The 21,969-nt window shown below is 44.2% G+C and overlaps 1 protein-coding gene across 1 annotated transcript in view; it reads left to right on the top strand.

Moving 5' to 3' along the window:
* The window catches only part of ADGRF5 (adhesion G protein-coupled receptor F5), a 66,595-nt gene that overhangs the window by 33,602 nt on the left and 11,024 nt on the right, over positions 1–21,969 (top strand). The window contains 11 exon segments of the mRNA XM_006190725.3: positions 1,636–1,812; positions 1,937–2,043; positions 3,653–3,711; positions 4,463–4,605; positions 6,419–6,640; positions 7,587–7,790; positions 11,359–11,529; positions 14,026–14,235; positions 16,199–16,411; positions 19,058–19,210; positions 21,746–21,954. Coding sequence (XP_006190787.2) covers positions 1,636–1,812; positions 1,937–2,043; positions 3,653–3,711; positions 4,463–4,605; positions 6,419–6,640; positions 7,587–7,790; positions 11,359–11,529; positions 14,026–14,235; positions 16,199–16,411; positions 19,058–19,210; positions 21,746–21,954 — 1,868 coding nt within the window.

The following is a 21,969-nucleotide window of genomic DNA, read 5'->3' as shown; positions in this document are numbered from 1 at the left end:
TATTTTGTGTTGTTAAAGGAGGCATGACTTTAAGGGGCTCCACTATTCATATTTTAGAAACTTGATAACCCAGTTTTACAAGTTGGGTCAACGAGTTTCTCCCACTCTTTTTTTAAGTAGTTGCTTTATCCTTGTTTTGTTTGTTTGTTCACTTGTTTGTTTTTTAGGAAGGTATTGGGGATTGAACCCAGGACCTTGTGCATGCTAAGCATGTGCTCTACCACTGAGCTATACCCTCCCCACCCCACTACTTCACCACCACAAGTTTCTCTTTTAAGATGCAAATGCCCTTGGAAAGTGTAAATTATCCTGCCTGCAAGTCTGGTCACTCACACGTGGAGGGGGTGAAGACTTTCTGATCATTCACTGGGGAAGCTTGAGGCTTATGGGTTTTTTCCAAGGATCCCCAGGGACTTGATTGTCCTTTTATTTCAGGAACAGTTGTTTGATGGCTTTCCTTTAGGTCATCACTCTGTGGGCCTTTGCCTAGCTGCCTATCTGCAAACAAACAGCCCCCAGTGATATGACTTTGGTCCAGTTTTAGAAATAAATTCAGTGCCCTCTGTTTTCAGAGCATTTTTCAATGTCCTCAGTGGGATCAGAGTCAGTTTGGGCTGCTCACGTTAGACTTGAAATGTAAAAGGCACAATTTTACAATTTGACTTGTATTCTTTATTTGTTGACCATTGCTCCACAACAAATTACCCCCAAACTTAACATCCTAAAACAACAAACATTTGTTATACCACACAGTTTCTGAGGGCCACAAATCCGGGAGGAGCCTAGCTGGGTGGCTCTGGCTCAAGGTCTCTCATGAAGTTATAGTTAGTCCATAAGCCAGAACTGCAATCGTCTGAAGGCTCAGCTGGGGCTGGAAAACTCGCTTCCAAGCTCACTGGTGTGTTGTTGGCAAGCCTCAGCTTCTTACTAGCTGTTGTCTGGAGACCTCAGTTCCTAACTACGTGGGCTTCTCCACGACATGTCCTTCATGCAATGTGTCCAGCTTGCCAGAGATCAGAGAGAGAGAGAGAGAAGGAGAGAGAGGACACAGCCAAGAGGGAGAACAGCTCTAGTGATCTGGACCCTACTGGTTGGGATGCTCTCTTCCAAAGCATTTAGGTTTAGATGAATTCACCCAATGTAAAGCCTTTAGAAGCGTGTCTGGCACACAGTTTACACTCAGGGAATATTCTCTATTTTTTGTCTTTTAGAATTTAATCTCAGAAGTGATATATGACCACTTCTGCTATTCTCATTCCACTGGTCACACGGACCAACCCTAGTACAATATGAGAGGGAACTACAAAAGGGTATGGATACCCAGAGGCAGGGATGATCAGGGCCATCTTGAAGGCTGGTTGTCATACACTCTCAGTCTGGGAATCTGCTCATCACTCACTCTATCATTGTAGGCAGCCCCTGGGATAGTCAGAGGAGTTGGCATCTTTAGGGGGCCATGCCTAATAGCAAGGTTACGCGTGCGGGAATCACGGGAATCTCATTCAGCACTGCTGAACTTCCCAGGAGGGCCAGATGGAGCTGAGTCAGGATTTCCTACAAGCATAAATACTGGTCATCTATAAATGCAAAGGCGGTGACTACCTTCTCTCTCCTCACTGTTCCGGCTGATGACAGTCTGCAGCCCTACTGGCAATGAAATCTGGTGCTCCTGCGAGACAGGTTATCAGTGGCCTCAGGAAAGGTGCCTCCACAATCTCACCTGTCAAGAGCACGGCGGCTCCCCTGCAGGGCATCACTGCAGTTGCCTTAAGGGACTGCCTCCAAAGGGACATTTTTGCCAGCTCCAGAGGGGTAAGTAACTGCTCATTAAATGTTTGTTTGTTGAGTGACTATTTGATACCAACTCAAGCAAATGTTTCTGTGTACTCAAATGCTAGCATGAGATTTCTAAATATTGTCCTGTGTTCTTCATTAGATGTTATCCTGAGAATGTCGGTCAGACTCAATGTGGGCTTTCAAGAAGACCTCAGGAACTCTTCCTCTGCCCTTTATAGGTCCTACAAGACTGACTTGGAAACAGCGGTAGGTTTGGATCCCAGGAGCCTCTTAACCAACAGACTCTTTGGACTGAACTGAATCTATTGCACATACAGTGGGTAGTTTGCTTGTATCTGTCAGAATTGATGAATGTGGATGTTGAAATTATTTCTATGCAACTGGGATGATGAATTAAGAAGTGCTCAAATGAGACAGTGTTCAGGGGATGATCTGACATCATCTTGATCTACAGGTGGAACTTATTCCCAGGATAGAATTGATTCAGATAAAATTTGGTGGCATCAACTCACTGAGCCCTACTCAGGGGCCCCAAAAGAGAGTCTAGAAGCATCAGAGCATGCATTTCTATTCATCTTCACACACCACATGGATGCAAACCCCAACATCTTTTGAGCAGACCAGCATAACACAGGCACAGAGAATTCCAAGCCACTCTACACTAGAGTGCATTCACATTTATGGCAGATTTAAATTTGCTCTTGTAAAAAAGTGGAGAATATTCCCTGCATGTAAGCTTTGCGCCAGACACTCTTCTAAGGGCCTTATCTTGGATTAATTCATCTAAACCCAAATGCTTTGCTTGAGTCAACTCGTTTGGAATAATGCTTCCCAACCAGTAGTGTCCAAATTACTATGGGTGGGTTGAGGGAAGTCATTACCTCAACCCTCCGCACAGCCAAGCCCTTGCCTCAGGCTAGCCTCCCGCTTACCCTGCTGCCCCACACAAACACTACCCTTTTCCATGGGTGCCATTACGGAGCAGCTGATACCATAGAGTGCCAATTTGCATGCCTGGCATCTAATTTGCATATCCAGCTGGTAATAGTTTCCCCCACCCTCAGCCTGAGAATCCTCCCCCACTCCAACACACAACACAACTAAATTACATACGTTCGAGGAAAAAGAGTGTTACAGATGAATCTCTGGGTCCCACCCATCCAGCTACCTAACACTGCACTTTGCACATGGCAGTCTGCCCTGTCGATGGAACTTGACTCAAATTGCATCTCCTGTGGGGTTGGTATTCAGGGACACAATGTGGAGTGAAAATGTGAGCAAAAACCAGAGCTGCAATATGTTAAGAGAAGAATGGGGTAGTGCAGAAGCCACAAGAATGCACCTCATGGATTTCCAATGACAGGAAACGTAATTGATGAGGGGTCCCGCTGGCTCCCTCTGAAATCCGTGGCAGTGCTCACTGTGCCTGCTAGTAAATGAGCATGGCTGGTCTGTCTAGCAAACTTGGGACTCCTTTGAAGGCTGTGCTGAACCTTCCTAGGCTCAGACTAGCATGATGTCTGTCATCCAACCTCCCCTCCCACCACAGTTTCACTTGGGTCTAATGGCTCCCCTGTCTTCCTCACCGCCTCCGGATCTTTTTCCCTCGGCATGTCCCTAAGTAATTTTTTTACACATTTAATCTGATGTTTGCTTCCTGGAGAACCCAGGATAACCTAGGTAAATAGGAATTACTTCTTCAAAGATCTGCCGATTCCAGTATTAACAAAATTCTCAGGAGAAAATTTCATCCAGGGTGGTCAGGGACAGCTGCTTTTTTTACTCTCTTTCAAATTATTTGACACATCTCTCACTGGACCTCGATCTGTGATACTTGTCTTGCTTTATTTTCCAGTTCTGGAAGGGCTACAGTATTTTACCAGGCTTCAAATTGGTGACCGTGACAGGGTTCAGGTAAGAATTCTGTTGAGGGGTCGTTTTTATCCAACGGCAGACACCAACACATCAGTGAAAAAGAAGCTCATTCGAGGGGCACCATCTGGGTGGCTCAGTGGGAACAATTTGTTAGAAGTGAAGACAATGCCAGATTTCGGGGCTTAAAGGGGAAGGAAATACTGAGACCAGTAACTCCTTAGAGATGTACCTGCTTAGAAGGAAGGTGAGAAAAAGACTGGTGTTCGTTCTATACACGTGAGAATTTTGCAAACAATGACGTGGGATAAGTTTGCCATCTCGTGAGATCAGAAATACAGGAATGAAATAATGTCATGCAATGATGCCTTTATTCGGGAAAAGCCGGCCAGCAGGCTGTGACCACAAGGTTGTAGGCTGCTGTGTGGAGGGCTCCGCCTGGAGTCAGGCACCCTGGCAGTGGGTTTGCACAGTGTTTCAAAAAGTTAGTTGCCAATTTAAAAAATCATAAGAATGTTGATAGGAACATTCAGGATTTCGGCTTCATTCGCGATTCAGCAGAGCTGGTCACCTGGGCCAGCCTGGCTATGTGACAACAGCCTTGGCATCGTGGCTAGTCCCCTCTGACCAGTTTATGGGATTCAGATAGAAACAGGTGGGTTTCCGTGAACCCTCAGATAAAAGTCCCTGGGCTGTTCCAGCTGTTTTGTGTTCTTATGCAAGTAAACCTTAAGGATCTAGACTTTTTTCAGGTTACTTCACTGCTTTACTGAACTGAGTGGTCTCCATCCAGGCCCGGAAGTGTGATTGTGACGTATGAAGTCACGACTACAACAGCATCCCCTGAATTAATGCATAAAGCGCATACGCAAGTTACACAGAGCCTCAATCAGACGTACAGGATGGACAGCAGCTCCTTCCAGGTTACTTACAGCAGTAAGTAGGACGTCACTGATTTTTTTCCCTGTATGTAGATTCTGCTTAGACATGATTATGGTATTTATCATTATGCTGAAACCTGGGAAATCACATCATAGTGCCCAGTTCCTGGCATAGACGTTTTTGTCCCATCTCCCCATTTTAGGCCATTGCAGAACCTCCTAACACGGCTAATATCGCTGCAATTCAGAGGAAGGTGGGTCCCAGGAGGGAGAGATTTTACAAGGGGGCCACAGAGCCATCTGGGTTTATGGATTTTTAAAAAAAAAATGAATAGACCCAAAACATCCAAAAAGGTAGAACTAACACTGTGGTGGTGGTGGGTGCCTGTGGGGGATGGTCATGAAATGCGCTGATACTGACTAGCCGGCCAACGCTGTTTTAAAGCAGCGGTTCTCAAAGTGCAGCCCCCAGACCAACAGCACTAGCACCATCTGGGAACCCGTTAGAAAGGCAAATTCTTGGGGCCACCCGAGGTCAACTGGGGCCACAGGTCTGTATTTCAGCAAGCCCTCCAGGTGATCCTGATGCACGGAAAGCATGAGAACCACTGCTTTGGACAAGACGTGGCAGTGGTAAGAGCCCTGGTATTTCAGATGCTCTCCCTCATTTCGCAGATAGGGTACAGAGGTGGGCTCTGTTGTGTTATTAGGCGGGTGGACCTTGGGATACTTGGGGGATGGAAATTTGCTCAAGGCCACAAAGTAAGTAACGTGAGTTTGTGTGACTTCCAGGTCAGCTCATGACATGAAATAATCACAGATGGCCTTGCTTTCTAATAGTTGAAGGTGATTTTCTGAAATCTTATTTTATTCAGGAGATTAAAAAATGTGATAGGAAATATTTGGATGTCTTGATATTTTGACTGGAACATCAGAGCCCCCCAGATTAATTTTCTCCTCCCCATTGCCTCTGATTTTCTCAACATGTGGAACTCATGGAGGACACAGCACAGCTTAGGGGGGGAAATCTGCATATTGTGTAAGCAAAGGACAACCACAAAAACACATACAAAAATAGCAAATAGTGTGTTTTTATTTCTGTCTGTGAAATGGCATAATACCACAGTTCTCCAGAATTTTACTGTGAAAATGATGAGAACAGCTACTATTCCTCCAAATCACCTCCTGAGGTAGCACTCACTGCTCCTATTTTCCAGACCAGGGAGCTGAGGCTCAGAGAGGTAAAGCAAGTTCCCCAGGGCTACACAGCTATTCCTGGCACAGAACCAGGATTCAAATCCAGACCTGTGTGTCTATAAAGCTTCCAGTCTTCTTGGTCCATGGGTATTTGATCTTTTAAAAATCCACTTATCTCCCAAGCATACTTTATTATAAAAAATTAATTTGTTCACCCACCGTTAATTTATCAAACACACAGGACAGAGCTTTGAGTCGCCACCAGATTATCAGTTATCGGTAACAAGCGGTTGATAATATTTGAGTCAGTAGCAAAGGGACTTGATATTCAAGTTAGCCAATGTGGCTTTTTCACAAGCAAATGTGCAAGTTTCTCCCAGACTCTTTGTTATGTTGAAAATAGTTTGGGGATCCCATTGATACCACTGAGGATTCTTAAGTGTGCAAAGGCCCCTAAACTGGAAACCATGTTCCTAGTAGCAGGCAGGCTGTTACTCTTTGGGCCTCAGATCCCAGCTGCCCAGGGATGGAATGAGGAGGACATGTTGCCTCATTCGTTACCATGGAGATCTCATGAGAACCCTGGTGTTGGTGGTGATGGCGTCTGGGGAGTCGCATTAATTCCATTTCTTTGCTGCAGGGGTCCTAATACCTTTTCTTTGGTTTTCCAGTTGAAACCAAGTTCTCCATTATACCAGAATCTGCCTTTGAAGGGGATACAGTAACTCTGGTGTGTGAATACGAAGGTTCGTCCCCCAATGTCTCCTGGTACCACGCCGAGAAGGGCTTCGACATCCAGAACAGCAGCAGATTCTCCATCTCCACCTCCCTGCTCGACAACACGACCTCTGTATCCCGCTTCACCATTCACAACATCACTCAGGATGACGAGGGTGGGTTTCTGTCCAGTAACAGGTGGGAGGAAGGGAACGAAGGGCTCGTCAAGATTCCAACCATAGCCCGAGTAGATGGTGTTTTCTGTCGTCACAAAGAAGTCACCAGGCTCAGCTTTGCAAATTTGAAAATAGCCAAGCTAATTTCGCCTTGGGAGACAAATACAATTTCTCACATTTACCAAGGCTTATGAGTCGGAACCTAAGACAAAAAGAAGACTTTTCTTTTTAAACTTTAAAAAAAATTTTAAAGAGCTCTGTTGAGGGTGAATTGACATAGAGTAAGCTGTGCGTGGTTAAAGCGTGTAATTCAGGAAGTTTTGACCTATGTGTACACCTGTGAGACTATCACCATAATCAAGAGAGTGAGCACGTCCATCGCTGCTCCCCTCCGGTCTTCTTGTCCTCTGTTGTAACCCCTCCCCCCAGCAACCACAGAAGCACAAGCCCTACACCTGACATTCTGGGATTTAATAGCCCCATTGTAGCCCAGATGTCAACAAGGGCATCTCTTTTTCTCTGAATGAGAAGTTTGGCTGCAGACAGAAGTGTTTTGTCACATCTTCGTTGACTCTGACCTTGTCACAGAGTTAAATAGGATGCTAAAATTATCCGTGCATGATCATCTCATTTGCCAAAGAGTTCCCATTTTTCCTTTCTACCTCTTCTATCCTCACACTTGTTTGCTTCCTAGCAAGGACTCTGAGATTTCTGCTCTTTCCTCAGAACATCTCTCTAGTCTTTACCTTGTGGCATCAGAAATACCTGCGTTGACCTTCTGCAGTTCCCGAATGTTCCTTTAGCTTTGTTTAGACCAAGTCTCAGGAGCTTTTGAAAATGATGTTTTGCTAAGTGCCATCATGACATGTGAGAGGAGGCTGTCATTCATGGGAAGAAATAAACACATGTAGCGATGATCACAAGTGCCTTTGTGTATTCTCTGCAGGTGAATATATCTGCAAACCGACATTGGATATTTTTGAATCTGAGGCCAGAAAAAAAGTAAATGTTATGCCCATCCGGATTTCAGAAAAGAAATACATGAATGTGATATGTGACAGCAAGCCTGTGTCTTTGAACTGCTGCAGTGAGATTATTGTGAACTGGAGTAAAGTTGAATGGAAGCAACAAGGGGCAATAAACATTCCAGGTGAGACTGTGAGATGCCTTTTTACAAACAGGCTTTCGCTTCTTGGCCAGGTGAAAATGGGGGATGTGGTGGGTGAAAGGGCAAATGTCAAATGACTGTTTTTTCTGGACTTGAGACTGTGAGAACGTACTAGGTTTGATGCCAGCTCCAGCTTAGCCACTCTAAAACGAAAGTCCCGAAATATATATATACAAGTGTCATGCTTGGGCTGTAGACAAGATCCTGGCAGAGAAGACCCAAGAGGGAGTGACCAGATGATGTAGGTCCATGGCGTCTCCCCTAGAGAAAGGTTTGTCCCTGTCTCCTCTTCCTTTCCATCTTCAGCAAAGAGCCAAGGATGGGGTCACTGGCTTTGCTTTGGAGTCTAACTTGGAGCATCTCATCCTGTGTCTCTCTGCTTGGTGTTTGTCCTTCCCACTTCTCTGGCTTTTTATCCACACTACCCTCTATATTATCTAACTCTGTGTCTCTGGTTTTATATCTCTGTCAACCTGTTTGTCTCTCAACCATTTCATGTCAATTTCTGGCCCTATCTGCTTCTGTTGCAGATGTGAGATCTCATCTGAAGGTTAGACTGACTGGTGAATGATGATAATAAGAATGATCCATTAAAATAGTAATAGAACAGTGGCTCTGCTTTGTATAATAATTTGTGATCAACCAATTTTTTAAAATATGTTATCACTTTTAATCACATTTAGACTTGACCCCAACTTTGAAGCTGGCATTTTTTTGCCTCCAGTTTTCAAAGAAAGAAATTGAGGTTCTAGTGAAATGCCTTATTCAAGATTGTCACAATAGGAAAAGAAAAGAAAGACTTGGGATCCACCCTGTTTCACAGCCTTTGTCTTGGTCAAAGTGTATCACACGTGCCTGGAGCGCTGGCACTGGAGTAGTGAAATGATCCAGCAGAACTTGTTATGTGAGATTTCTGCCTGAAATCTCACATAACAAGATCCAGTCCTTCCCTTAAGAAATGACAGTAGTCTGTACTCACCTTTACAGTAAAAAATAAAATCATGAAACCACAATGTGGCTTTACCCATGAAATACATCAATGCGGTGGAGCTTTTATTCTACAAAGCCTTTATTAAATCATTAAATGTTAATGACAATTCATTCATTCAAAAAAATCGGGCACTATTAAGTCATTTTAAAAAGGATCAATTTAGACGCAACATTTTCTGAGCACATTTCTTCTGCAAAGCATATTTGTTTTCCACTTTAAAGTACCCCAGAGAATGGGAAAGGCATCTGGTAACGGTTGAAAGTGTTGACATATGGTCTATTTAGTCAGTTCTCTAATTTTTAAGGAAGAGGAGGTGTAGGCATCCTGGAGGAACTGCCAGATGGGAGAAAGACCTTGTAAAGTTCCTGTGGTGGTATTGACTTAGAAGCTTTCAACCCTGGGGGGTGAAAAGCCTAGTCCTCGGGCAAAGGAACCAGGAAGTCTGCAGCTGCAGATGCTCAGGGACCTCTCTGTGGCCACCTCAAAACATTCTTAATGCCCAGGGCGGGCTGAACCCAGGGCAGAACAATGGATTTCCTGCTGCAAGGGGTGGCCGCCGGGGCCTGCGCTGTTGGCGCTCTGATGAATTTAGCTTCTGCTCTTGCTCTCAGCACCCTGCCATCCTCCCTCCTCCCTCCTCCCTCCTCCCTCACTGGCCCCTCCCTGCGGCAGTCTTTCTCCAAATTCCACCAGTTCTTTTCCCAGGTCAGTAGAAAGCAATCTATCTAAATAAGTCATCCCCTGGCGTTTGGAACTGAACGTCTTACCTCTTCTCAGAAACAGCTGCATTGTTTTTTCAAAGCCCTTCGGACAAGGGATAAGCCAGAAAAGAAGTAATCAGCAATGACAGAATTTCTAGCTTTAGGAAGGTGTTTTGCTTTTTTTTTTCCCCAAAGTGGGCGGGCTCTCTGGAGTGTTTCAAATCATCGGGCGTGGATCAATAATATAAATGGTGACGGTAGCAGGGGTAATAATACCAGTGCTACGACCAGTGGTCATAACAGCAGAGGTACTGATGGTTGTGATTTTACTGCGGCTTCTAGTCGGCCTGTGTCTAGTACGAGCTTTGCCTTTACAGGAACTTACTGATCATTTAGGGGAATTTAACAGCAATATCGTCTGTAGTCTCACCATAGCTCTTGGTATGTGGTGTGATGATGGAAAAATAATGGAGCTGAATTCTTCTGCGTTAAAACAGTTCCCAAATGAGCTCATTAACTTCTCCACCCTGCCTACCAGCTTCCTTGGCCCATTGTCATGCAGAGTATTCCTAAAACAACTGAATCTCTATGAGGGAGGGTGAAGTCAGCCCCTCTGGGCTGACTGTCAAGGTGTGTTTGACAACATGGAACAGCGCGCTGAGTGACTCGGGAGCGGGGAACAGCCTCAAACCCCACAGTCTCCCTTCCTGTATCTTTCCTTCCCAGTCACCTCGCGTCACGTTGTTTAGCATGGGTTATTACTGAAGCTTCTGTGCTGTCTGCAATGTTGTGTTTGCAGTACCATTTTCCAAGGCTGGAAAAGATGCATTTATGTTGGAGCTAATCAGAAGGGTTTTTTTTTTTAATTATTCTTTTAGTTTTTGGAAGATTGACAGTGTTTGAAGGAGAATGCCTTAAGAGTACATGGCAGAAGGCAAGGTTGGAGGAGAGAGAGTGAAGGGACTGGAGTAGAAAAATTTGGCCAGAAGGGTGTTATAGAGCCACAGGCAAGAAGGGAAGGTGGCTTGGAGGGCAGAGCATCTGAGGAAAGGGGAAGAAGGTGGGGAAGAGCAGCTACTTTGAAGGGTAAACTGGTGGTAGCCTGAGAAAGCACCAAGCTGAAGCTTCCACTGAAACACAGATACCAATAAGAAGGGATAAGTCAGGAAAGTGAAGCTGGGGATGGGTATAGCTCAGTGGTAGGGTGCATGCTTAGCATGCAAGAGGTCTTGGGTTCAATCCCCAGTACCCCCATTAAAAATAAATAAACCTAATTAATCCCCCCCAAAACAAATATTTTAAAATAAATAAAAAGTAAATAAAAATTTGAAGAACAAAAGAGAAAGAAAACGAATCTCAAATGAAATAAACATCAGAGGTCCAAATCCAGTTTCTTCCTCCTTTCAGCATTAGTAATCACCCAAATCATCTGACATCTTGTTTCCTTCCAGTTGAAATTATACCCAAACACATGGCTTCTCTCTCTCTTTTTTTTTTAATTTTTCACACTCCAACCACCATCACTCATAGTCTTTGTGAGGGGCTGGCCCCAGCCGGGCACTGATCTAAGTGTTTCCATATTAACTCATTTTACCTACTACCATCCTAGGCAGTACATTTCCGTTTTACATCTGGAGAAACTGAGGCACAGAGTGGTTTAGTGACTCCCCCAGTTATACCAGCCGGTGAGTAGCAACCTGAGGCGGCAGGGCTAACCATTACACTATCCTGCCTGTCCATTCAAGAAGAGGAAATTTACTGTAAAGTATAACTCTTTTTTCACTGATTTGACTTCTTTGCTACCAAAGCAGAGAGTCAGCCAACTGGGACAGCAAAGGAACCGCTTATGTCATTGCAGGAAGCCCTGAAACAGACACAGACACCAGCTGCAGCCGATACACCCTCACGGCCAGCGGGACCCAGTGTCCCAGCGGGTCATCTGGGACGACGGTGGTCTTCACGTGTGAGTTCCTCAGCGCCTACGGAGCCAGAGAGAGTAAGGACATAGAAGTGACGTTCACCTCCGTGGGTAAGGACTCATTCACTAGAACTTTTCCCCTTGCACCTCAAGCCAAGGGCTGCCAATCAACTGGGAATGTCCAGGAGCAACAAAGCAGGGCCTTCCCTGGTAGTCAGAGTGGCTGGGAGCCAGATCTCCGTCTCTGCCATTTAAATTCAGATGAAGTCTTTAAAATCGGGAAGGGGAGGGGTAGGAAAGAGGGGTTGCGAGGAAGGAACAGCCTGCACGGTCCTGGAAAGGTGGAAAGTGGGCTGGGAAGTACTGTCATGCTCAGGTAAGTTTGAATCTAGAATCAGATTAGTATAAATAAGGATAACCCCAATTTCCCATTTTTCGTCCCATTCTCCTCCCTTTGGGTCTCATCTGGCTCACTATCCCCTACCCTTCACCCTCCTCTGTCGCCCCTCCTCTCCCATTTCACATTGTCCAGAAAGAATGCTGCAGAAAGCTTCAAGAATCTGGTATTTTGTGGTTATTTTACAGTTGTAATAAGTGTGTTTTTTTTTAATGTTTCAGTTAATTCAGCTTCGTTAGGCCTCTTAAAAGTATCATTTCTCCTCCTTACACCATAAAACATTTTAATTTCACCCCTATCTGCAAAAATGGTGCAGGCAAACTTGTTTTTCCACCCATCATACGAAAATGAACTATTTAGATAAATCATCAGGGCCCCTCTTCTGAGCAATTTGGAGGATGGACTCTGACAAACATACTTGTTATACTCATTCACATTTTCTGCAATCGTGACAGCGTTTTCACAAAGATCAGAGATTAGGTTTATCTGAAACATTATTGCCACAGAAACGTTCAGAGTCTTTTGGGATATTTGCAGTTTTCTGCAGCGAGAGCCTTTATACACTACAAGGTTTGTTTTTTTTTTTCCCTGAATTTGTGACTTTTTAAAAAATTTGAAGTACAGTTGATTTACAAAGTTGTGTTAGTTTCAGGTGTACAGCAAATTGATTCAGTTGCACATCCATATGCATTCATTTTCATTATAGGTTATTACAAGATATTGAATATGGTTCTCTGTGCTGTGCAGTAGGCCCTTGTTGTTCATCTATTTTATATACACTGCAAGTTTTAACTAAGAGAGTTGTGTTAATTCTGTGGGCTTTGGGCTGTCTTAGGGACATACTTAGCCTTTGCTGCAAACCACTGGTCCAGCAGTTTGGGTCTCATCTGAGGATCAGGAGAACTAGATTCAAGGTTCCATGAGCCTTTCCACCCTCAGAAACCTCTAAGCCATCTCGATGTCCCACAGCCAGAGAGGGCAACTCAGGGGGCACGTGAATCTCTGCTCTGTGACTTTGGGGCTGTATCTGAACATCTGAAGCTCGGCTTGTAGAGGGTGTTATGGAAAGCCCTCAGTTCTTTCGATTATGACTAAGAAGATTTAATTCGAAAAGCAGGCTGGCATCAGTGAGCTCGGGGGATGACGCTATTCACGCAGAGAAGACAGAAGTGAATGGCATTTTGAAATGTCAGCTTTGCTCAGAAAGGAGGAGTCAGCACCAGGGGCAAAATCAGTGGAATGTTCATATAAGCGTTTATATTTGCAAGGGTCTTATTAACATTTTCAGTGACTAATTCCTCATGAACTTAGGAGGAAATTCTCAGAAACAGGAGTAAATAGAGACTTATGGTTGGGGGGACTCTGCTTTCCAGTCCAGGAGTAATTATTTGGGCAGTAACTCTGATCCCTCTAATTAACATGTAATTCCAGAAATCATTCTTCTGCTTAGTCAGCACCAACTGTATACTAACCCCAGGGCTCAGTGCTGGGGATACAAAGACACAGAAAAGAGGTTCCTGCTCTTAAGAGGCTCACATTTTTTATGGAGAAGAGATACAGAAAGAGAGAAATTAAAATACGACATGGTATTATTTTTTAAAGATATTTTAAAAGAGTGAAGAATAAAATGGTTGTAAAAATTGAGCCATTCAAAGATGTTTTGTACAACACAGAGACTATAGACAATATTTTGTAGTGACTGTAAATGGAAAGTAACCTTTAAAAATTGCAGTTAAAATTTTTTTAAATTTATTTTTTATTTATTTATTTTTTTTAATTGAAGTATTGTCAGGTACAATTTTTAACATGATGAATTTAAAAAAAAAAAAAAGAGCTGAGCCATGGAGTCGCCCTTGAGGTGTCCTGGATGAGGTTGGAGGGGAGCCTGCGTTAGGTCAACACCCTAAGCTTGCAACCTTTTGCTGCTGATCAATAGGAGATAATTCCAGCCGCAAAGGGGACGTGCATGAGTTCCTCAGGCATGTGCCGGAAATGAGTACAGTTCAGAGCACCACCGGGAACAGCCTAGAAACAAGTAAAGCCCAGGAGCAGCCAGGTACCAATCCCGCATTGACACACGTAGAACCAAGGGCGGTCTGTGCTTTCTGTCTCTGTCTGAAATTTCCCTCCGGTGTCAAAGTCACCAGAAAGACTAAACATTGTGCTTGTTGTCGGTTTTTCTTTTGTCTGTCTTGTTTGCATTCTTTCAGCCAACCTAACAATAACCCCGGACCCAATTTCTGTTTCTGAGGGACAAAGCTTTTCTATAAAGTGCATCAGTGATGTGAGTAACTATGATGAGGTCTACTGGGACAATTCTGCTGGAATTAAAATATATGAAAGGTTTTATATCACGAGGAGGTATCCTGATGGAGCGGAGTCTGTGCTGACAGTCAAGACCTCGACCCGGGAGTGGAATGGTGAGCGAAAGCTGAGACCCCGGGGAACACATTGGAATTCTTACCATCCCTGGAGAGCCTGTCCTGGACCTGCCTGTGGCAACCGCTCCACGTCACACACATCATCACACTAGATGCGGCAGCCTGTGGGGGAAGATGTCATTTGCCCATTTTACAGATGTGGAAAGTGAGGTCCCCCAGGACCACAAATGTATCTGGGCTTCCCCGTCTTAAGCTGTCAAGCCAGGGTTGGAACTAGTCTCTCTGACTGTGTTCTTGCCATTAAGTTAAGAGGATTGTTTTTTAAAGCACTTTTTACCAGACTCTCAGAAGTGCTTCACCCACTTTTGGTATGACAGTTCTACGCAAAGGTTTTATAGGCCTGATTCCAAAAGGGAAATTCTTTTTTAATTTTCTATTTATCCCTAGACATTGTTCATGTTGGGAGGAAATACAGATTTTTGAAAGAAAAAATAACTTGATAGAATTGTTGCAATCATAGCTGACATTTCTTGAGCTATTACTATGTGATAGATGCTGTATTAAGTACTTAACTATATTAATTAATTTGAGACAATAAACCTGTAAGATAGTGCCAGTATTATCTCCATTTAACAGAGGAGGAAACGGAGGCCCAGGGAGTAAGTAAGCTACCTGTGGTCACACGTCAGAGCCGAAGTGAAACGCAGACTGGCTGGCTGCAGAGGCCAGCTCTTAACGACTCTCTTCTGAAGCTTTTCATCAACTACACGCTGATCAGTCCACACCCTGTGAGTTCTCTATTGTTTCACATAAGGCCTCGGCAACTCTCTAGAAACAACCACTTATTGTTTGGCCGGACCTGGTAGATAATGCAAGAAATGGGAGTATTTCTTGCAAACAAAAGCCGAACTCACACCCGCTCTGCCCGATCGCCCTTCCCTGCTGTCAGGCAATCACTCAGGAGGCTCGAGGGCTGTTCCAGTCACACTGAGCTATTAAACAGCCCCACACTCAGGTTCTAACACCATCAGTTCTCATCTAAATCACCACACTTCTATTTTGTATTCACTGTAAATTTCCCCTCCCTCCCAGGGGAATTGGAAAGCATTTCCTCTGTATCCTTCTTCAGTGTGTTTCCCCTCTGGCTCCTCTGGGGTCTGGGCACAGAGAGCCAACGTACAGGACGTTGAAGGGTCCTATGGAACAGCAGATGCGGTGATCAGCTCCCTGCTGTCTCCCCGGTAGCTGATCCAGTGGGGGTGCGTCCCCTGGTGGGCTCTGAAGTCCCATTGGAAAGGTTCCTTCCACGGAGCTCAGCCCCAGCCCTGTCCACAGTCCTCTGCCTCCCCAAGCACTGGGCGTGCCGGCCACTCCTGTGGCAGCCTTCTCTTTTCACTCTTGCAAGGCTGACTTTTCTAGGTAAGAGTCAAGCACCTAATCCCAGCATCCCCAGGGCAAGCTCTCCCAAGAACACACTATCAGTCAGTCAACCAACCAATCAATCTGTTAATCTCTCTCTCCCTCCCCCCTCCACTCCTTAGTGGTGCCATGATGTCCCAGACCCAGAGGCACCTCCTCCCTTAGAGATGGGGAGAGGGGCATCGCCATCTCCATCTGGCTGACCACCTTCCTACAAAGAACTCCCCAACCCAGCACACACGAAAATGCCCATTTCTGCCCTTGCTTAAATTAAGAGCCTTAGGGTAGGTATTGGGAACCTGATTTGAAACTCTATCCCATCCCTAACAGGCTGTATGACTTCAGATAAACCTCTTCGTTTTATTTGAAAGTAAGTGAACGTTTAGGTGGCCATGGGGCAGTCCTTCAAATGCACAGAGAGCCCAGGAGGGGAGCAGCACCTTCTCACCCGGTGTCCAGGATGGTGTGGTGTGCCTTTGCCCAAGCTTGACAAGGAAAACCACGCTTCTTCTTACCCTTCCCAGCAAATGCTTTTTTGGAGCGATGACTTGGTTTCATCTCATTTTTGCTTCCTTCCACTCAGGAACCTATCGCTGCATATTTCGATATAAGAATTCGTACCGTGTCATGGCCAAAGACGTCACCGTCCACCCGCTGCCTCTCGAGCCCAATATCCTGGTTGACCCTTTGCAAGCTGCCGTTCTGTGCACAAGCTCCCAGCACATCAAGTGCTGCATAGAAGAGGACGAAGACTACAGGGTCACTGTCCACATGGGCTCCCTGTCCTTCCCTGCGGGTGAGGTGCCAACCGCTGAATTGTTAGGACAAGTGATTTCATGTATGTGGAGCCTAAACGTTTACTCTTGAAATAGGAGTGAAGAGACCCAAGGACTGCATCAGAGACAGGCTGTAACAAGCGAACACCCTGAGCCTTTATTACCTTAATTGTGCTGCGTGGCCAGTGGCTCACGGGTTTGTGACAAAATCTTGAGAGTCTGTGAGGGTGGACCCCAGTTTTCCGTGTGAGCGGTTGGAGATAGCTTCAGACACAGACAGGCCTTCTACTCACTCAGTGTAGTAGAGGAGATATTCTGGTAGTCCCTCCCTCCCTCCCAGCTATAAAAGAACCGCAAAAATCCTTTTAAACGCACAATTGAGCAGGCAAGAAAGTAAGAGAAATAACCAAGGGCCAAAAATACAGAGGAAGAGAGTCAAGAAGAAATAGATCATTTGAACAGACCGATCACTAGAAGTGAAATAGAATCTGTAATTAAAAAAACCTCCTCGGTGGGAGAGGGTATAGCTCAAGTAGTAGAGCACATGTTTAGCATGCATGAGGTCCTGGGTTCAAGCCCCAGTACCTCCTCTAAGAATAAATAAATAAATAAACTGAATTACCTCCCCTCACCCCCCAAAAAAATTTAGAAGAAAAAAAAAGCCTCTCTGAAAACAAAAGTCCAGGAGCAGATGGTTCACTGGGGAATTCTACCAAACATACAAAGAAGAACTTACACTGATCCTTCTCAAACTCTTGTGAAAGACTGAAGAGGAGGGAATGCTCCCAAGCTCATTCTATGAAGCCACCATCACCCTGATACCAAAACCAGACAAAGACACTACCAAAAAGAAAATTACAGGCCAATATCTTTGATGAATATAGGGGCAAAAACTCTCAACAAAATATTAACAGACAGAATCTAAAACACATGAAAAACAGCATACACCTCGATCAAGTTGGATTCATCCGAGGGGCACCAGGATGGTTCACCATATGCAAATCAATCAAAAATACAGAGGAAGAGAAAAACAGCTAATGCTGTAGCTGGGGTTTCCCTGCGGACATCTGCCAGTATCAGAAACCCAGAATCCTGAATTGTAAGGCTTTGAAATATGTAGGGGAAAAAAAAAAGACTTGTTCCCCCAATACGGTAACTGAGGCACCCCATTGCACCAGCACAGTGTCAGGACCCTCAAAGGATGCCACGCCCAGTAAAAGAATAATCTAGAAAAACAAAATTGATCTGCCAGACTTCAGAGCTTGACCTCATTGCCGGGTGGGCAAAAATGCCCCCCCCCCAGACTTGTAACTGCCCCACCCTCACTCAGGTTTGGGGCTTGGGCTAACACCACGCAGGTCTGGGAACTCCGAGCTAAGAATTAACTTAAGATGGTCCATTGGTAGCACCCAGTGGTACCTGGCAAAAAAAAAATTCAAATCCTCTCTGGTAGAATGTACCCTCCATCCAGATCCCTCAGGATTCCTACAGCTTAAGGTCAACCCAATATGAGCTCACAACCCCAAATCTTAACACACAGACCCCTTCATGAGGGATTCATGAGCTCATTCATACTTTCAAGAACTATTCTTGGGGACCTCCTGCTTAATACAAAACACCATAGTAAGCAATGAAAAGGAGAACAAAGAAATAGGCCACATATATTTAATTATAGTAATATTAATCATTATATATAGCATATTATATAATTATCACATGTTATATAATCATTATAATATATTATAATTATATATTGCATAGTAATGTATTATATATTATATAATTATTGTATTGATATGTAATTATTATATTGTATATACTTATATAATATATTAATATAGAATTATATATTATATACTATAATTATATACAATTATATATTGTATATATATTATATTGTATATAATTATAAATAAACTAATAAAATTAATTAACAGTATAATATAATAACCATATATAAAATTAATATACAATATATTATATCTAGAAGGATTCATGCCATAAAAGGCAATACATATAACATTAAATATCCAAAATGAGCACTACAGATCAAAAGAACAAGGAAAGTTCAGAAAAGTGGAGATCCCATAAAGACCAGACAACTTAGAGAAAGCCTCATGGTAGGGTGGGGATATGAAATCTATCCGGGTACTGAAATATTTCCGTGTTTCAACATTCTGGGGTCAACATGCATGCATTCGCTGCTTTCTATGCTATTCACTAGCTCCAAATCCTGAGCTAGGCACTGGGAGATGCCAAGATACAGGCGGCCAGGCACCTTCTCTCTGAGACCTTAGGGTCTGGTGGAGGGGGCAGACCCGTAAAGAGGTGGCCTGTAAAACAGTGTGGCGAAAGCAGTCCAGGGTGAGCGCGGAGAGCATGACGGGATTCGATGGGCAGGGGATGCTGAGGAGGCAAGCTGGTTGTCCAGGACTGTGTGGGCACAGATTTGGGGTCATGAATGACGGAGGTAAGACTGTGGCTCGCACACACACAGACGTGGACTCACCTCTAGGCTAGGGGCATTTTTAAAATCACGTTAAAGATGACCGTGGCACATTCCTGGGGAAAGTTTGGACAAGTTTACCCACATTGGATCATTTTAACAAACTGTGCGCTTTGGATACTCATGTTGTGACTACATTCTTTCAATTATTTTACTCCAGCAAAAGAAGTTAACGGGAAGCAAGTGTGCTACACATACAATTTCATGGCAAACTCAATTTCCTGTCCAGAAAATGTGGATGCGTTTTGTCACTTTACCAATGCTGCTAATAATTCAGTCCGGAGCCCATCCATGAAGCTGAATCTGGTTTCTGGTGAGAGCATTTTAAATTATTTTAAAATGTTATAGTCATGAGCAGGGACTCATTTATTCATTCACTCCCTCATTCACCCATTATAAATACATGTTAATTACCTTCCTGTGGCAAGCCTTGAGCTAAGCAGAATGGATTTGAAAAGAAATAAGCTATGTTTCCTGTCCTCAAGCCTAGGGAGAGATAAATATGATAGGAAAAAATGTTACCACATCTAATGTGGTAAGTTCTAAACAAGAGACAGTGTGGGTGGCCAGAAGAGGCTGCTTGGTTTAACTCTGCTAGAGACAGATGGGAAGAAATGATCAGGAAAGCCTTGCAGATGACGCCATATGTCAGCTGATTCCGGGAGCTGAAGCACCACCCTGGGCCGCTAGGAGTGGACAGTGTTTGGAGAAAAGGGAACTACACTGCTGATGGGACTGTAAGATTGGTGCAGCCACTATGGAAAACAGTATAGAGGTTCCTCAAAAAACTAAAAATAGACTTACCATATGATCCAGCAATCTCACTCCTGGTCACATATCCAGAAAAGATGAAAGCTCTAATTCAAAAAGATACATGCATCCAAATGTTCAGAGCAGCACTATTTACAGTAGCCAAGACATGGAAGCAGCCTAAATGTCCATCGACAGATGACTGGATACAGAAGATACATGTATATATCTTATATGCGTCTATACATATACACACACACAGACACACACACAGACACACACACACACACACACACACACACACACACGACAGAATGCTACTCAGCCATAAAAAAGAATGAAATAACACCATTTGCAGCAAAATGAGTGGACCTAGAGATGCTCATACTAAGTGAAGTAAGTTAGACAGAAAAAGACAAATATTACATGATATCACTTACATGTGGAATCTAAAAAATAGTACAAATGAAATTACAAAACAGAAACAGACTTAGACATAGAAAACAAACTTACGGTTACCAAAGGGGAAAGGGAGAGGGAAGGGATAAATTGGGAGTATGGGATTAACAGATGCACACTTAAAAAGTTTTTTTTAAACCCATAAAAGAAAAACAAAAAGAAAAAGAAAGAAAACAAAAGAGTGAACGGTGTTTGTGTGGGGCTGAGACCACTTTGAGTTTTCGGTAAAGTAAGGGTTCCCCCATCAGCACTGTTTCCCTGAGACAGGGCTACGTAAAAAGAATCAGAAACCATCCTTCCCATTGTTTGTCATCACTGAGCCCACATCCCCCCACATTTTATTTTAAAGATGAAACCTCATGCTTTGTGAAGCCATCTCTGTAATAACCCATGCCAAAGTGTTCTCCTCAGTAGCAACCCAGGGGCAAGTAGATAAAGGATGGTCCTGAATTTCCACCGTGAGCAGTCCTCTCCCCCCAGAAATTGTCTCTGGAACAGGACCCAGGATGTCTAAAAGAGTCACAGCTCTACTCCTAAGCTTGCTAGAGTTTACTGAGGGATCTGTGGTCATTCTCACATGTGTTGGTGACTGAGCCTCAGACATCAAGGTGGGAAGCATTTAAGAGCTCCCCATCTCTCTGAGTCACTGTCCCTTGACTCCACCAAGCACACCTCTTCCAGGGGACAGCCAAGGTCACCTCTCCACTGTCCCCTCATCCTAGCCCAGCCACCAACGTATTTTATTCACCTATCTTCGTTCCTCTGCTCTTTCTTCATACCAAGTCCAAGCTCCTAGTAGGACATTTCTTAGGTATTTTAAGAATTTCTGCAATGGCTGAGAACTCAACTGATGCTAAATTTAAGTTGATAAGAGGAGGGTGTGCTCATCAAAGAGTCAGGGTCCCCTGGAGACTAGATTTTCTGCAACAAATGTCATTTTCCCATTCAAGTCTGGTCCTGAGTAGAGGTGGAAGCCAGTCATCCTTAAGGGAGACCAGAAGGAATAAGTATTTACAAATATTGCCTGGAGTATTCCAGTCATGGCTGCCTGGAATTCCTACTGTTAATTATACCTTGGGATTAAGGTGGTGCTTCTCAACCTTGGCTGCACACTGACATCACCAGAGAAGCTTAAAAGCTGCGGATGCCTGAATCCCAGCCCGAGAGGTTCTGATCTACTTGGGCTTGGACTCGGGTATTTCTCAAGCTTCTGGGATGATTCTCGTACACCGGAGCTGAGAATCCCTTGGATTAAGGCATTATGTCCCTAAGGCTCCTGGTAACCTGCGTATCTTTGATCTGGATAAGTGCACATTAAGCTCTCGTTATTTTCTATGGCTTAGATTTCACAGGCAACAGAGAGAAGATTCTTGGGGATTGGAGGTGCGAATGAGGTATAGAGGAAATAAATTCTGTTAGGGAAAGCAGGTGCAGATTAAAGTCAGATGTGTGTGGAAAATGTTAAGGGGCTTCGGAAAATCAGGGGCAAAATAAAGAAATTGGGTAAGTCGGAAAAGGTCACTGAAAGAAAAGAGGAAAAGGAGTTCAAAAATAAAAACTCTACCTAAGCCTGACCATATCTCCATGATCTTTTCCCCTCTTTTCAGTTGTCCCCTTTGTTTCCATGTTTCCAATGCAGGGGAGATAATCACGTGCCAAGACCCTCTAATCGGCGTTGGGGAGCCTGAGAAGGTCGTTGAAAAGCTTTGTCGATTTTCCCAAGTTCACAGAAGCCCCGGGAGTCCCATTGGCGGGGTCATAACTTACAAATGTGTGGGCTCCCAGTGGAAGGTCAAGAGGAATGAGTGCATCTCGGCCCCAATAAACACTCTGCTCCAGCTGGCCCAGGTGATGCTTCGACCT

This window comes from Camelus ferus, chromosome 20, assembly GCF_009834535.1.
Source record: "Camelus ferus isolate YT-003-E chromosome 20, BCGSAC_Cfer_1.0, whole genome shotgun sequence".
Taxonomy (NCBI): Eukaryota; Metazoa; Chordata; class Mammalia; order Artiodactyla; family Camelidae; genus Camelus; species Camelus ferus.
The sequence above is the reverse complement of the archived record's forward strand: the minus strand, read 5'-3'. Positions and strand labels throughout refer to the sequence as shown.